The sequence below is a fragment of the Podarcis melisellensis genome (assembly GCF_964234715.1).
Source record: "Podarcis melisellensis genome assembly, chromosome: 8".
Taxonomy (NCBI): domain Eukaryota; kingdom Metazoa; phylum Chordata; class Lepidosauria; order Squamata; family Lacertidae; genus Podarcis; species Podarcis melisellensis.
The window spans coordinates 20,557,114-20,570,187 of NC_138540.1; the positions used below are offsets into that span (position 1 = coordinate 20,557,114).

Sequence of the window (13,074 nt, forward strand, 5' to 3'; positions counted from 1 at the left end):
ATCTGAGGCTGATAGTATTCATAAAAGTCCCCCTTTCTCTGAGATGGCTTTTGTGATTAAATGTTTCAGCATGGTCACAGGGAACAAGATGGTTATCTCTCCATCTCACCATATCCCCAGGGCTGTGAATAGTTAATGGGCACCCGCAGCAAAACATTTCAGTGTGGCATGCTCCTGTTCAGGGATCCAGCCAGCCATGCCCTTTCCAGGAGACTCCATTCTGTTCCATATCCTTTTCGAGGATGTTGGTGAAGGCTATAGGACATGATCGGCCCTCCAGATATTTTGGGACTACAACTCCCATCATCCCTAGCTAACAGGACCAGTGGTCAGGGATGATGGGAGTTGTAGTCCCAAAGCATCTGGAGAGCTGAGGAACTGGAGAATGAAGTCCAGTGAACAAACGCTGGAAAGGGGAGAACAACAAAAAATGCTCTTATTTGATTTTGACCATTCCCCCTTTTCCTTCCTTCACTACAGTGAAACTGAGCACTTTCATCACCCCGTCTATGGAAGCTGTTACACTTTTAATAAAGGCGGGACAGATGAGTTCTGGAAAGCTTTGAAGCCTGGAATTGTTTACGGTAAGAACGGAGAAAAAGAATGTGCAGGCAGATAAGTGTGACTATTGATCGCTTGCAAGGGTTAGGCTGTGTAGAGAGCTCATTATGTTCCACAGACGTGTTGCTTTAAACTACAGAGATAAATCTAGATGTTGTGTCCCCCCTTGAGGCAATGAAGATCAGACACAGTTTGGTTCAGCTGGTGAATCAGTCAAAGTACATACTGTGAACCAAGAGGGCAAAATTATCAGAAACGGAATTTTTGCAGTCCAGCAGTTTCTGTGAGGGAAGGGGTAGCTGTCAGTTTGGCTGGGTGTGCATTTGCTTTCCAGCATACATAACCTGCCATTTTATTACTGTCTTCAGAGTGTGTCCTTAGAGTGAAAACAGACCCAGTTATGTCCCAAATCAGATCAGGGCTGTGACACTGGAAAATGGGTGGGTTAACCCTTTCCAGTAGGGTCATTTGCCTGATTAAAATAACCTTTGAAGCTGCTATTTGCCCAGCAGAGGGACAATATACGGGTATCATATGGGCACCTTTATGTCCCCTCCCTGCAAAATTGCTGCAAATAGCAGATCTGAGGAATGATTTTTATCAAGAAAATGACCCAGGTATAAAAGCTTAACCTCTCTCCCATAATGTGCTGTTCCTAAGGGGAAAGGTCAGGGAGGGAATGTGGGCAGGGTCAAACAATAGATGACCCTGAGGGGAGCTAGAGGAAGAGATGTTTGTAAAACAGCAAAACTGTGTTCTGGTTTTCATTGTTATAGCTTTCTCAACAGAAGTGCAATACCAAATTTTAAGATGGCAGGCAGACTTCAAGCTGACAGGGCCTAGTTTGATTTTTGCTGCCAGGGCAAGGTACACCCAATGGATCTAGGCCCAGAATGGCAGCTCAGGGGGCAGAGTGAGGAAGAGTGGGGTCACCCTATAACATACTAAGAGCCTTCTGGATCAGGCCAGTGGCCCATCTAACTGCGGAGGCAGAGCATAGCCATTGTGGCTAATAACTTTTGATAGTCTTTTCCTCCACGAATCTCTCCAATCCTCTTTTGATACCATCCAAGTTGGTGCCTATCACTCCTTCAATGATTTCATAGTTTAACTGTGCATCACCCCGTAGGATAAGCTGAATATACGAAGGCAACTGAGCTATCATAAATCGAGGATTTTAGTACTTTAAAACAATACACAATACCAACTGTAAAACAATTCAAATGTATGATCTAAAGGGCAGGGCGAGAAAACACCAGCAATTTAAAGGCGCACTGAAATAAATGGTCTCTGGAGCTCTTAAGCTAGTAGACAATATTGAGCTAGCTAGCTAGATCAAAGGTCTGACTCTGTATAAGGCAGCTTCTTATGTAACTGCCTTCAGGTGTGTTGGGGAAAGCTTCCCTGTCATCACCAATGTAAACTTCAACTGCTAGCCCAGCGGTCTTCTACATATGGAGTGCATCATCTTATCCTTTGCCTCAGACGGCAAAATGTTTTAGGCTGGCCCTGGGTCATTCCTACACACTAGCAATGATGATATATGTGAGATCTTGTGCCCATGAGGGTGTCTCTGACATCATAGTGAGCAACACAGAAGCGATTCCTCTGTCATGTGGGCAGCCATTGCTTCCACAGCTGCTCATTGTTACCTCAGAGGCCAACTATGTAGGTGGAACTTTTGAGCAGGGTTCGGCCCCCTCCCACCAGAGCAATCCTTGAGGGGCATGTGCAATAAAAAAGAGCTTTGGCCACACGCTGATGCCATTTCCTGTTTAGCAACTGACTGATGTCACTTCCTGCTTGGACGGAGCTGTGCTTTGACGACGAATCCCTCTGCCTTTTCCTCGGAGGGCTATTGGCCCCATCCAGCAGGTCCTTCTTACCTTCTTGTGTTTGTTTGGTTCCAGGACTCTCCCTTATCCTCAAAGTGGAGCAAAAGGACCACATCCCGCTGCTGTCCACCAAGGCGGGCGTGAGGGTGATGATCCACAGCCACAACCAGACCGCGTTCTTAGAGCACGAGGGGTTTGATATTCGGCCGGGGATTCAAACCACCATTGGGATCACACAGGTGAGCACCGGGGGGATCTGAATGGGAAACAGGAAAAACCTTGTCGTGTGTGGAGGAGAAAAAAACCTAAACACATTGCAGAGTTCCCAAAAATAGACCAGAGGCAATTGTACTTCATCCAACAGAGCTTTATTGCTCCAGAAGGCAAATGAGCATAATGGTCACAAATCCAATACATTCAGAATTGGCACTGTCCATAAGAAATCCAGTTGCAGCAGACTTCACTTAAACTTAACAAGAACTTATAAGACTGAACCTTAACACTAAGAGTACAGAACGCCACACCAGAACAAAGAGATAGAGTCAGCATGACCTTGACAGAAAGGATAACAGAACCAGTTTCAACCAGCTGTACTCAGCTTCTCAGAAGGAATAACCCAAACAAGAACTTTCTGCCTGTTTCTTTCACATCGAAAGAAACCTTCCAGAACACTCTTGACCTAAGCAGAACAGGGAAGATCTCTACACATCAGATCAATACTTTTGTACTAAGAAATGTGGGGTGGTGGGGTGTCTGGGAGGCTTTCTGGCTGGAGGCAGAGCAGGGTAAAAGTGTTTTAATCAGCGGTTGGGAACCTCAGGCCCCGGAGCAAAATTCCTTCCGATCTGGCCCTTGACTCTCTCTTCCCAGGCCACACACCCCTCGCCCTGATTCACATCCCTGCTTTTCCCTGGCTGAATGCACCCTTGAACTCTGGTAGTGTCTCTTACTTGCCTGGGTGGTGCATAGAGTGGGGTTTGTGTAAATGTGTATATAAACTAGCGAAAGTAAACCTTACATCCAATGCCACGCCCCCTTTTGGCTTTGTCCCCGCCCCCCGGAAGTTTGCCTAGAATGAATGCAGCCTTCGCTCCCCATCCCTGATGTTTTGAACTGGCATTCCAAATGGGGTTTTTGTTGCAATCCCAATTTGGGGGGAATGTCGAAATGTTTGGGCTCTCCGAGTTCCACCCCACCAAACCTGCTGGGCACCAGCCACCACCAGACAGTTGACTTTCAATAACTGGCGACAGGCAATTGCAAGGGCCTCCTTTGGGGCTGATGTGGCTTTAGTGGGAGAGGGGAGAGACTCTTCCAGGTTTAGCTTCTTTATTTTGAATTGATTCTGGCCTGTATGCTAAACTCCAAGTGATATGCTCTTTCCTCCCTCCAACTACGCAGGACGAGGTGACTCGCTTAGACGGAAATTATGGCACATGTACAAAGGATGGAGATGATGTAGCTGTCAAGCTCATATACAACAGCACATACACGCAGCAGGTACAGCTAAAACAGAGGATTTGTTTTCCCACTTTATTCGTTTCTGCCTTTTTAAGATCCTGCCCCTTCCCATGTGTTGGATCACTCAAATAATTAGAGCAACCGGCTCACTGTCAAAGATCTGCCCAGTTAATTCAAATCAGGGTGTGAAATTCAGGCTAAGGAAGAGAGGGGAGAAATTTGATTCTGGTTTCGATCAAATCTACCTAGGGTTTTTTTTTGCAGTTTTTGAACTGAAGAGGTAAGCTGAAAAGGCAGGCCTCCTTCAGAATTTGCCCCAGTCCAAATTGTGCAGTGCAATTCTCTAGCCAAGTAATGTGTGCAAAGATTTATAGAGGCAAAGTTTCCATAAGAACGCATGTGTTATTGCAAATACCAAGCAAGCATGCATTCTATTGGGGGAAATTGTTTTGCAGTGGTGGGTTTGGCTCTTCTCCTTCACCATTGGTGGCAAAATGAATTGGGATAGCCCTTCCCATTAAGGTAACACCTATCTACCCCACTAGCGGATCTGAAGCAAAAGGCTTGAGGCACCAGAGAAATTTGACTTACAGCACTTTGTTTTGTTCTGTCTCCCCATCCCTTTCACTGCCCCACAGGCTTGCTTGCATTCATGTTTCCAGAGGAAAATGATTGAAGACTGTGGTTGTGGGTACTATTACTACCCACTGCCTCCAGGAACGGAGTACTGCAACTATAACAAGCATCATAATTGGGGTAAGGAGAAGCCACACACACGTGGTTAAATGTGTTCAGAATGACTTGATTTGGCCAATGGCACAGAGTCTATATGTAACCTGGCTAGCTGTTTCCCCATGACAGCCAATGTGGTGCCTGCAAATGTTGCTAGACTCCAGCTCCCATCATTTCTGTCCATTGGCCACATTGTCTGGGGCTGATGGGAGTTCCAACAAAATTGGGAGGGCACTATGTTGGCTACCTCCTGGTATACCTGAACTAGGGTGGATGCTTATACAACGAGAGAGAGAGAGAGAGAGAGAGAGAGAGAGAGAGAGAGAGAGAACACCAAAGAGGACACATAATGTGAATACTTTGTATGAGCTGACTCAGGGGTAGAGAATCTCAAGCCCAGGGTCTAGATGTGGCCTTTCACAGTCTGGTCTTTGGGATTCTCATTCAAGCAAAGCATGTTCAGCTAGGAGATGGAAGTGCTGATCAAACTGTATTCAGCTGAAAACAGGAAGTGACAGCCAAACTGCTAAATTGGAAACAGGAAGTGCTAATCAAAGTGGGTTCAATTTGAAGCAGGAAGTACCACTCAAACTAAGTTCAGCTGCAAACAGGAAATGTTGATCAGACAATGTTGGGGGTTGGTTTGGACAAGGACCCTTCATGATGGCAGAACAGGGCTGTCCTCAATTATTTGCCTGTGGCAGCTGCATCCTATTGAACTTGTTCCTCTTATTTTTCCCCTCCTGTAGGTCATTGCTTCTATCTACTGTACAATCGCATGTACAGTCAAGATGCCACTCATACCGAATCCTGTTTTGACAAATGCCACAGACCATGCAAGTGAGTAGCAAAGGCATTTGACGCATTTGAATGGTAGCAGGGTCAAGCTTAGCATGGACCAGATATGTGCCTTTTCATTGACTGGCCCACTAGATAGCTACCTCCTCTCCTCAATCTCTTTTGAGCCATACATGCAGGTCCCACTATTGGTCTGCTTGTTATGCGAAGATTCACTTATCCAAACACAAAATTTTTTTGCCAAACCTTGCTACACACTCAGTTGATTCAGACATCCAAACAGCCAGAGTCTGCCCACTTTCATACTTGTTTATGCTTTGCTGGTCAGCGGCAACCATTTTCAGGCAGAAACCATGGAGAAAAGGAATGGGGAGAGAGATCAGATAAATCAGGGAGCAGGAAAGTTCGAACAAACCAGTTTTTCCTTTGTCTCTCTCTTGCTGGTTGGCTGTAGCAATTTAAGGAAGAAACCATGGTGGGAGGGGGGAGGAAAATCATGGATCAGAAATGTTCGCATAGGAAATAATGGAAACTGTCATCTTGTTAGCTGAATGGTCGCCTAACGAACAATTTCCAGCGAACACGCTGTGTTCAGTAAGTGCGACCTGCATGTAGATCACCCAAGGGTGAACACAGGCATCCAGGCATTACAGCCTTTTCAGGCTAGTGGACACTTTGGAAATGTTGAGAACATACTGTGGGTTCCAGTCACCAACTGGCGGCCATGGGGTTGTGACATGACATAAAACGGCCGTCACATCTCAAAGTATAGAAAAGGAGACGGGACCATAAAATGTTCACTGTAGCTTTTGTTCTGATGCATCAGGGTTCCTCGTAACCTTTTTACATTCTTGTCTTCTTGACAGCGAGACTTGGTACAAACTTTCAGCAGGATATGCAAAGTGGCCCTCGACCAAATCTGAGGTAAAGTATAACCTATGTGGAGTTCAGAGTGGGGGAGGATGCTAAATTTTCAATGTTCTCCCAAGCTGGCTAATGATAGTCACTTACCAATCAGGGAGCCTGCTGCAGTGAACATACAACCAATCAAGGAGCCAGTCACCTGTGGTGTGTGCTCCAATAAGGAGGAGAATTTAACTGTTTCTTCTGCCTCCTTAAACATCTGATAGGGTGCAACAGGTCCACCATAGTGATGTCAAATTCCCTTTTTTTAAAAATGAGAACAAAGAAAATATATTAAGCATATTGATGAAACTTCTAAGTGCAAACAAAAAGTTTTGAATGGTCAATATATTTTTAAACACTTGATAGTCGCATTACTTCTGCCTTGCTTGTATGTATCGGTTTTTATTATTACAATTTGCCAACTACTCTACTGCACTGTGCTTCCCTGCCTTTAACAGCCGCTTGACCCAAAGGCCTTCATAGGTGGTCTTTTTTATCCCAATGGCATGTTAAGCTTCACTGCAAAGCAAGCTTCCATTAAGAGCCCAAGAGCAAGCCCAGCTGATATTTTGGACAGCTGGCAGCTCCCCTATGCCATCCCTGGCACAATGCCACTTGAACCATCTGCTGCGTCTGCTTCCAGATTTTGAACCCTGTTCCTGTGTCTTTCTTTTTAGAAATGGATTCACAAAGCTTTGGAAGCCCAGAACAGATACAATGCCACCGGCGACAGGTTAGTCACATTGTTTTTTCTACCGGGTGCTGCTGCTGCTGCTCTGTCAAGTCCTTCTCTTTTACCATAAATGCAAGATTATTTGGCAACTGTCTTCAGAACTGGCATCTATGGTGAAGTGCTAAATTTTGAAGTGTAGGAGCTATAGCCTCAAGAAAAGTCCACTTACATGGCACTATACCAAATTTATTTTGATCAGTCCAACTGCAATCCTGCGCGTAGTTAGCTGGGGAGGGTACACCATGGCATTCACTGGTCCTTGCTTCTGACTGTACCAGTTCATTTTGCATTTTAACAAAAGGTCCTCAACCATCTGGAGCAAAGGAACACACAGAGTGAGGTTGTTTGGTCCACCTAACTCAGTGTTGCCTACACTGACTGGCAGTGTCTCTCCGCAATTTTGTCAAAAGTTCCCTCAACCAAATTTACACTGGACAGTTTTGGATGTTTTGGATAATTTTTTATATATAACCGACGGATGAAGAATTTGAAGTTCTCTTTTTTTCCTCCTCCTCTTGCTTTTTTCTTCCCCCTTTTCTTTTTTTCTTTTCTTCATTTTGGTTTGTTTTTATTTAATTAGGTTTTTTTTAAAAAAAAAACTTTGATAAAACGATACTGTATATTTGATATTAACCTTCATGTATTTTCTTTCAAACTGTAATAAAATGTATTGGGAGGGACAGACAAATTTACACTGGACTAAATCGATCTCAACGCTCTCTTTCCTCAGTTTCAGAAAAGATATTGCCAAGGTGAACATTTACTACGAGCGACTAAACTACAATTCTTGGGATGAATCTCCTGAATATACAGTAAGTTGAAGTTGTGTGTTTATTTGGCCCACATTAACTTTAGTTAATCATGTTCATTCACTTGAAATGGGTTTACTCTGAGTATAGCTAAGTGACTGCTACCCAGTATCTACTCAGAAGTAAGTCCTCTTGAATTCATTGGGGCATACTCCCAGGTAAGTGGGGTTCAGATCACCACCTTCGTCATGAGTTAAGGACCACTGGTTTCCATGGCAACCAGCTGCAGCTAACGATAGGCACCCATAGTATTCATGCTTACCTGGAAGTAAGTCCCATTGAACCCAATTACTGTGCTAGTGAGCAAGCATGCAGAGAATTATGCTGTCAACTTGGATCCAACCCAACTTAAACAGCAGTTAGAAACAACTATTACCAAAGAAAGGAATTCATTTCTATTTGCATCTTGTTCTTCGGCTAAACAAATTCTCCCGGAGCACCTTAGAATGATCAGGAATCAGACGCCACTCCCCTGTCTTAGAATCTAAAAATTACAAGAGAAGGGGAAATGAGATTAGGAGGGAGGAGAGAAAAAACATACATAATGTTCTTAGCCTTTATAAGTTCTTTGAAACTGATAGCAGAGGCCACATAAAGTTGCCCTTCCGCAAACAAATCCGTAAGGAAGACAAGCAGCAATTACAAATGAAATAAAACTAGGAACAGAAAGAAAGGACAACTCGGCAGGTAAACGAAGATATTTGCGGAAGAGCAACACATTCTATCCATCTAAGTCATACTCAGAGTAGATGCACAAAAATTAATGGCCATGACTAAGTTAGATCCATAAACGTTGATGGGTTGACTCCATGTGGGATATTAATGTTGGCTGCAACATATAGGGTCACAGCAGTGTCTAACCTGGGGCTGGGGCAGCTAAAGTCCAGGGGCCAAGTGTGGCCTCCCAGGCCTCTCCATCTGGCCCTAGGAACCCTTCCCAGGCCACTCCCTTCCCCAGCCCTACTTCACCCTCCCTGAGTGCTTTGACCTGGCTGGAATGTGTCCTTGAACTCTGATCACGTCTCTTACTTTCCTGGGTAGAGGATTGAGAGAGGTTCTGGTGTGTGCGTATGTGTGTGTGTGTGTGTGTGTGTGTGTGTGTGTGTGTAGAAACTAGTCTACTTGTACAAAGGGTAAAACTGACGTTTGTTGCTACACCCATTTATGCCTCTGGTCCTCCCTCCACTGGCATGCGGCTCCCCAGAAGGCTATGTGGCCCTCACTCTGCAAAGGACTCCCCGCCTCTGGTCTAATCAGATGGTCTATGTTTTCCCTAGGAATCCCAGATGATGTCCAACATGGGAAGCAACTGGAGTCTCTGGTTTGGGTCATCGGTGCTGTCAGTGGTGGAGCTGCTGGAGTTCCTCGTGGATGCCGCCATCTTGTCTCTCATCTTCCTCTACCGTCAGTTCACGGCTAAGAGGACACATAAGGTGTCTCGACCCCCAAACATCCCGAGCATAACCTTGACTTTGGAGAAGTACCGCTATGTGGAGGAAGGCCTGGCCAGCACCCAGGATATCACAAAACCTTACACCAGCGATGGCACTGGCACCCCATGCCAAGACACAAAATATAGCACATACCAGATGCCTGAGCTCTACCCAAGTGTGGTGCTGAATGGATTCAAGCACCGGAAAGAGCAGAGCATAGATATGCGCCTCAACAGCTAATGGCGTCCAAGGAGAATGGATCTTGGAGAACTACAAACCTACCTTCATACCTTTGAAGAAGAGCTGCTTTTGTAGGGAATTGTGGCCAGTACAGTTGTGACTGCTGACCCAGAAATGCTGGCTCAGAAGTGCTGGACTGATGGGGCCCAGCCTCCAACAGGAGACTGAGTCTGTGACTTTTCTCTTCTGAACCTCCTCGGACAGTTCTGTGGCAAACAAGATGGAGCCCAGGGAAGCGAGGTTTTTCATCCAGCGACTTGGGGTCAGATTTGCAATGCGTTCCGTTAATGAAGGAGGTGTCCAAATGAGGCCTCGCCCAGGCAAACACTGACAATTCCTTTCTGACTGGTTCCTTGGTTGACTTGAAGACCCCCTTTCCCCCCTCATGTTATTTGTTCCATGGTATTCTTTTCAGAGATGACTGACCTGTGGCCTTCTTTCTTATGAAAGAAGTCTATTTTTTTTATTTTCGTTTTTTCATCTGAGGGAAGAGGAAAGCCAGAGAGTGACTGGCGGTTATCCAGTTCCCTATAAAAAGCCACAACCGTAGCTTCCCGCTGAAGCTCTCCTGAGGGAACCAGATTCAACTGGGCATCCCTGGGCAAAGAGGCTGGACCGTCAACATTTCACAGGTGTCTCCGAGTTAAATGTTAAACAGCCCACACATTAAAAAATGTGTCTAGCGAACATTTATGAGGCTATGTTCTCTTCTGTCTGTGTTAACAGTGCCTCTGGGATCCCAGAGGGATGCAATGAATACTTGAGCGTGCTGATTGTAATGCCCACGGTACCTCTTCTGTTTGACAGGTAGTTCTTTCCTGTTTGAGCTCTGAAATCTGTGGCAAGGAACGTGTTTTTAATTATGATTGCGTGCTGCCTCTGTTAAAATGTGAAGTTCAGGGTTTATAAGCTGAGTTCTTGGAGAAGAAGAAAAACAGTAGCTTGCATGGAGCAGGATAGGTGCCCAAGAACCCCCAGTGTCTAGCCTAGCAACTGCCTGTACTCAGGTTACAGCGCCCCCTTCAGGTGGCAAAGGCACAACACTATGCAAAGTCAGCTCTTTTGAGTGGCTGGCAGTGCGACAGCTTCTGATTGGTCGTTCTCCACTCAGGAAATTAGTTACAGGGCACTTTTTGATATTACATTTTACTTGTGAATTCGGAAGCCAAAATCAACTTTTCAAATGGATTTCTTTACCTATTTCCCCTCTTCAGACCTCAAAATCCAACCATGTCCATAATGGCTGCTGTTCTTTTTAAAGTAAACGGATATATACTTGCAAGCACATTGAACTTTTGCTTTACACAAAATGTGCCAGATTTCTCCTTTGCATAATGATTTCTTGATTTAAAAAAAGAGAGAAATGTTCTAACTGTATTCAGAAGATTGCTTTGTCATAATGAACATCCTGAAATCCTGAACTATAAAATATTTAGTTTTATACAGCAAATCGATGTCTGGATGTACCAGAAAGCTTTATTGATGATCACCAGAGCTCAGGGCTGTACCACACTTTATGCATCCAGGGGTCCTTCGGTCAACCCTGTTCATCACTTGAAGTTTGCCATGCCAAGTGGCAATTTACCTGCCTGAGCCTTTCTGAGGGAGAAACTTGACTGCACGCCCACAGAGCAATCTAAGCTAGGGGTCACCGCTATGCCTGTGTTAGTCCTCAAATGATAAACATGTCTCTCTGAATAAGTCCAAGTAGCATTGTTTCAGCAAGGGGGAGTTGGAATCTATCCCCACACTGTTGGGATCACTGTGGATCCGACTAAGCCCCATGCAGAGAAGACCCATTGAATTTAATGAATCTAAATTAGTCATGTCCATTAACCTCAGTAGCATGGCTAGTGTTGGATAGAATCCTGTAAATATCTATCTATCTATTATTTTCTACGAATGAAATATGTACTGTATATCCATCTGCCTTGCTGTTGAATTCTATGATGGTTGGATGCAGATGCATTTTGAAGGAGAATATTTGACCGTTATTTATTTTGAGTGTGTGCATGTATGAGAGGGAGAGGGGGGCAGAATTATGGAAAGTGACCTCTTGTTGTGGCTGTAACTTAATAATTTATTGTGCTCCTATTTTGTCCCCACCCCCTACCCCTTCGCCTTGTTGAAGGTTAAAAAGAGCAAAACTATGCAATCTGCACTGGTTGTTTTGTAATCTTTCTGTAATAAAATACTGCAGGTGTCTTTTCATACTGACTAGCATCTTTTATTTGGGGTTTGAAATTTCTTGGGGTAAACTGAGATGAAGCTCATCGTACTAAGGGGAGCACGGTGCAGTTTGCCCCCACTGCTGATTATTCCCTAGTGGGGCGGGAGCCCAAAAAGTAGGTGGAGCCGGAGCCAACGATTGGCTGAGTAAGAGCCAATAGCAGGCAGCACCAAGTCGTCATACTTTTGTCCCCATCCTCCTTCCTGCGGAGTTCTACAAGGGACAACACCTGAGACTCGGGTGGAGGAAGGTGACAGTCAGGGTCTCACTGTGGACTGGATGTAAATAAGTCAGGTGGAGTTGGAGGAAACCAGTTGAGTTTGATGGGGCAGTGGCCCATTTGCCTTAATGGACCTGCCCCTACAGCCTGGAAGAGCCATGATGGGCTTGGATATCTAATTATCGCTCAAATGGAAATCACCAGAGCTTGGGTCATTCAGATTTAAAAGCAACTAGTTCAACTTCCCCCTGTCCGAAAAGCCACTGGCTCCAGTTCACCTTCATTCTTTCACAAAACAAACGGGTTTCATCCAAACTCATCCAAATGAAAGAGGAAGAAGAAGAAGAAGAAGAAGAAGAAGAAGAAGAAGAAGAAGAAGAAGAAGAAGAAGAAGAAGAAGAAAATTCAGAATATTATGAGCTGCTGCACTTCAGTAGACGGTCCAAAATTGGACCCACATATAAGTAATAAGATGGCTGGCAGAAAGTCATCCACTGATGTTTTCCCCATACTGTAATTGTATTTCCATGCAAGAAAAGCCTTACCTGGCTGAATTTATTCCATCCAAGGCATCTGTCACTTTGTTTTTGTGCTTCTCGCTGCAAGCTGCTCCTGTTGCAAAGGAGAAAACTTCTTCAGCAAAGAAAACACAGGAAATGCCTCACATTCCTTCCTTTTAGTTACTTGGCAAAAGCGGTTAAGTGACTATCCTTAGCAGCAGCAATGCCTAAGAAGCCGTAAAACATTGCCTTCACCGTTTGCTTTCTTACTTTCTTTATAAATACGAAGTTCTTCCTTTAAAAAAAGCAAGCAAGCAAATATTCTGGGCCTCCTGCATTGCAGGTGGGAGTGAGGAGAGATGAATATGAACTAGAAATTGTTTTAAGTTCTATCCCAAAATAAACAATTCACATTTACTTCAGCAGGGAATTATGAAAACCACTTTGGGGTCTAATTTAAGGTGTGTGTGTGTTTTATACAGTAACTAGTTCAGGGAACTTCATTCCAAGCCTTGGAAATCACATGATTGGCCTGCTTAAAATCTCAGATTGGATCTCTAAAATTCCTAGTAAAAAAGCTAGCAGGACCACTCTGAAATCCTGGAGACCCACAGTC

General features: G+C 44.6%; 1 protein-coding gene and 1 long non-coding RNA gene across 6 annotated transcripts in view; one reads left to right on the forward strand and one right to left on the reverse strand.

The window, feature by feature from the left end:
- SCNN1D (sodium channel epithelial 1 subunit delta) overlaps positions 1 to 11,719 on the forward strand; it is a 66,871-nt gene extending 55,152 nt beyond the window's left edge. For all 5 annotated transcript variants that reach the window (XM_081923620.1, XM_081923622.1, XM_081923623.1 and 2 more), the window contains exons 5-13: positions 481 to 584; positions 2,472 to 2,635; positions 3,798 to 3,896; positions 4,496 to 4,613; positions 5,339 to 5,429; positions 6,254 to 6,311; positions 6,971 to 7,026; positions 7,757 to 7,838; positions 9,113 to 11,719. In XM_081923620.1, coding sequence (XP_081779746.1) covers positions 481 to 584; positions 2,472 to 2,635; positions 3,798 to 3,896; positions 4,496 to 4,613; positions 5,339 to 5,429; positions 6,254 to 6,311; positions 6,971 to 7,026; positions 7,757 to 7,838; positions 9,113 to 9,508 — 1,168 coding nt within the window. In that variant the 3' untranslated portion in view covers positions 9,509 to 11,719. The remainder of the gene's footprint in view (positions 1 to 480; positions 585 to 2,471; positions 2,636 to 3,797; positions 3,897 to 4,495; positions 4,614 to 5,338; positions 5,430 to 6,253; positions 6,312 to 6,970; positions 7,027 to 7,756; positions 7,839 to 9,112) is intronic.
- LOC309377053 lies at positions 8,208 to 12,587 on the reverse strand. Its single transcript, XR_014171411.1, has 2 exons — positions 12,504 to 12,587; positions 8,208 to 8,319 (listed from the first exon to the last, which is right to left on the reverse strand). It is a non-coding gene; the product is annotated as an uncharacterized lncRNA (long non-coding RNA).
- Between the last annotated feature and the right edge of the window lie 487 nt (positions 12,588 to 13,074).